At 33.3% G+C, this 3406-nt stretch overlaps 1 protein-coding gene across 4 annotated transcripts in view; it reads left to right on the top strand.

Annotated features, from left to right (window-relative positions):
• LOC107618672 (ribulose-1,5 bisphosphate carboxylase/oxygenase large subunit N-methyltransferase, chloroplastic) overlaps positions 1-3406 on the top strand; it is a 6380-nt gene that overhangs the window by 761 nt on the left and 2213 nt on the right. For 2 of the 4 annotated variants that reach the window (XM_016320798.2, XM_021110898.1), the window contains exons 3-10: positions 98-161; positions 272-382; positions 521-580; positions 935-1042; positions 1895-1964; positions 2269-2309; positions 2391-2471; positions 3056-3091. In XM_016320798.2, coding sequence (XP_016176284.1) covers positions 98-161; positions 272-382; positions 521-580; positions 935-1042; positions 1895-1964; positions 2269-2309; positions 2391-2471; positions 3056-3091 — 571 coding nt within the window. The remainder of the gene's footprint in view (positions 1-97; positions 162-271; positions 383-520; positions 581-934; positions 1043-1894; positions 1965-2268; positions 2310-2390; positions 2472-3055; positions 3092-3406) is intronic. The other 2 variants (XM_021110896.1, XM_021110897.1) reach the window with 2 other exon arrangements.

Genomic DNA, 3406 nt, shown 5'->3' with positions numbered 1-3406 from the left:
TGATATACCGAAGATGGAACATCTTCCTGTTTATATTATATATTATTATATTAATTAATGGTGGTTTAGTAACTATTAATTTGTGTCTTGCATCTAGGTCTCTGTTTGCTTCTAAGGCGATAAAAACCGGAGATTGTATTTTGAAGGTTCCTTATAGAGTGGTAGGCATCCACTCTTAATCTTTCCTCGAACTATATGTTATGGCTTGCTTTTTATATGTCACAATGACAAGTCACTCTTGATAAGATAGTATTTGTAATTGGTTTTGTAGCAAATAACAGCAGATAATCTCCCTGCTAAGATCAAATCTCTGATCAGTGAGGAAGTTGCGAATGTTGCAAAACTTGCTGTTCTTCTTCTAATTGAGCGGAAATTGGGTCAGGTACCATTGTTATCATGTTCCTGTAAAAGGTTTCATCTGAAATTTGGGAATTGTTGAACTTTTGCAAACTTTGAGTTTTGCTCTTGGTAAAATCTTGAAGCTTGCTTGTATGTCTGAAATATCTCTCTCTGTATGCAGGACTCTCAGTGGAATCCTTATATCTGCCGTCTACCATGGCAAGAGGAGTTGCATAACACGGCAGGTTTTCTTTTCATTTTGGTTTTTGAGTAATGATCTTTTATCTTTTTAGAGAAATGCTATTTGTACACCAAAATTAGCCACTAAAATCAGCCACTAATGTATTTGTGTATAAATACATGTGTAGTTTAATTTATTTTAAATGTGTATTTGTATTCCAGCATGTATTTTATACTGGTGGCTGACTTTGGTGGCTGATTTTGGTGTACACATAGCATAACCCATCTTTTTAACATGGTAAAAATTGTTCTTGTTACATGGTGTATGACTATGATTTATTTTTCTTTTACACATTTCACTACATTGTGCTATTATAAACTATATTATTCACTATGGTATTTTTTTTAATCTTAGATTTTTTGGAATGAAAGTGAGCTGGAGATGATTCATCGAAGCTCGGTTTATTGGGAAACAATTAACCAAAAGTCTCAAATTGAAAGGGACTTCTTGGCAATCAGACCTGTAAGTGCTTTGTGTTGGCTATATATATTCTAACTTATGAAATGCAAGTCATTTTCTGCCAGGGGAGGAATACACATATATGATATGATGAAACATCTTAAGACAAAACTAATCAGAATATAGAAACCTAGAATAGGTAGTCTTAGAGTATGGAGTATAAGAGGTCATGATGAATTGATTACTTCTATATATTGAAATTTAGAATCATCAAGAGTTCTTTCAATCAAAATTAAAGAAATGTATTGCTGTTCAAACGGCAATAGGTAAGTAACTGGATCAGAGTACCGAGTGTATCAGGACACCATGTCTTTTCAAGTAACTTATTAAATTGAGCTGACTGCTAAATCTGGATTCATGCAACATTAATTGAAGTGCCGTGCATCAGCAGAAAATATAGTTTGATTCTCTGGCCACATAGAGTTTAATTGAACAAGCATAAGCATACTATTGATTGACCTTGGCTGCTTTAGCATGCTCTTCCTATATTGTTTCAGTATGTTCCTTTCTTTTTATTGTAACTTGTAAGTATATTGACAAGATTGAAATTACAAGATGGGAGGATATGAGATACTTTGTACAAGAAAGAAAAGAAAAATTGTAAATATAACTGTCAGTGGAGCATAATATTCTTCTCTCTCAAGATATCTGACTTGCTTTACATCATATATAGGCCAAACATCTAATCTTTTCCTGCACGACATTTTTTATTTTTTGAAAATTTGTCACTGGAAGTGTGATAATTGCATTCTTGTGTTCACTAATATTTTAATTTGGTATGTTCCCCGTTTTATTTATATTTTACTGTTTAAAAGCTGAAAGACTGGTTGTGCCAAATTTGTCCGTCTATTTCAGATTTTTGAATGTTTCAGTCAAAGTTTTGGAGATATTACTTATAAAGACTTCATGTATGCATGCACACTAGGTAAGCAACCACTTCAAAATTTGTAGTTCCCTACCAAGTTCCCTTTCTACGACATTGATTTAGTCTATATGGCCTCCCTTTGGAGCTCTGCTTTTCAGATTCCTTTAATAGATCGACATGCTTGGGGACTCAGCCTCCCTAGTAGTTGTCTTTTCCTTCTTTTCTCCACCTATGTATGAAGGATATCTATATGATGGTGTATCTTTACTCATACCAAATTTTGAAAGGAAACCTCATTATTATATTTTATGTAAATATGGACTTTCATCTTTAGTTTCGTTGTTAACCTCAATATCATTATCAGTTGGTTCTCGAGCATGGGGAAGCACCAATGGTTTATCTCTGGTATTGTTACTGTAAGGAGACTTATTTTAATATTTTGTTTCAACCATAGTTAGTTTTCTGACCTTTTTTTCTTTGTTCTAGATTCCTTTTGCAGATTTTGTAAACCATGATGGGAATTCAGAAGCAATTGTGATGAGTGATGATGACAAACAATTATCAGAAGTTCTCTCTCTCTCTCTCTCTCTCTCTCTCACACACACACACACACACACACACACACACACACACACACACACACCCTTCTCTCCCTTGTATCTATTCTAACATGGTGATTGGAGTCTATTAAAATGGTTTAAAGAGATATTTTCTCATAGATGAAAGCCAAATTTCTTTCTGATGGCCATTAATACTCCACTCTTTTCATATTCAATGTCTCATATAGTAAGGTTCGTGATGTTTATATAGGGGACTTTCCCTCACAGACATGTTGAGAGATTAGGAATCTAATGTTTTATAGATATATCCTTTTTTTACATTGCTTTTGTATTGGGGAACTCTTATCCCTCATTTTGTATTATCGTTCTCCATATATAAAAAAAATCTGCTTTTGAAATTACCTCATTAATACTCAAATAATGTTTTTATGAGACTGATATTTTGAGGTGTATTTTTTTTCTTACCTATTATTAGGTTAAGTACTAGTGTAGGACACCAGTTCCACTTCTTAACCCAAATTAATATATATGTATATATTTTCTTAAACAATTCTCACACCCATTTAATTTAATATTTGCAAATATGTGCAGGTTATCTCTGATCGTGACTATGCGCCTGGGGAGCAGGTCATATATCTCTTACTGAAGACTATATACTTTCCCGTCTCATATGTGCTAATGGTTTCCAAGGTGAAGACTCCCATGCAGTTGTCTTCATGTAAAGTTGTTAGTTAAGAACCATTAGATGATTTGACATGTTTGATAAAATTGTTATCTAATGATTCTCAACTAGCAACTTCACATGAAGACAACTGCATGTGAGTTTCACTCATTTTTCATTTTCTGCAAGCTTGAACAAAGTCTTCTTTAATGAAAATTTTACCTGCAGGGATTAAATTACCTCTTATTGTCTTTGTATTTTCCATTATTAACCAGTAATGT

Source organism: Arachis ipaensis, chromosome B09 (assembly GCF_000816755.2).
Source record: "Arachis ipaensis cultivar K30076 chromosome B09, Araip1.1, whole genome shotgun sequence".
NCBI lineage: Eukaryota > Viridiplantae > Streptophyta > Magnoliopsida > Fabales > Fabaceae > Arachis > Arachis ipaensis.
Note: the sequence above shows the minus strand (reverse complement) of the source record. Positions and strands in the feature narration are given on the sequence as shown.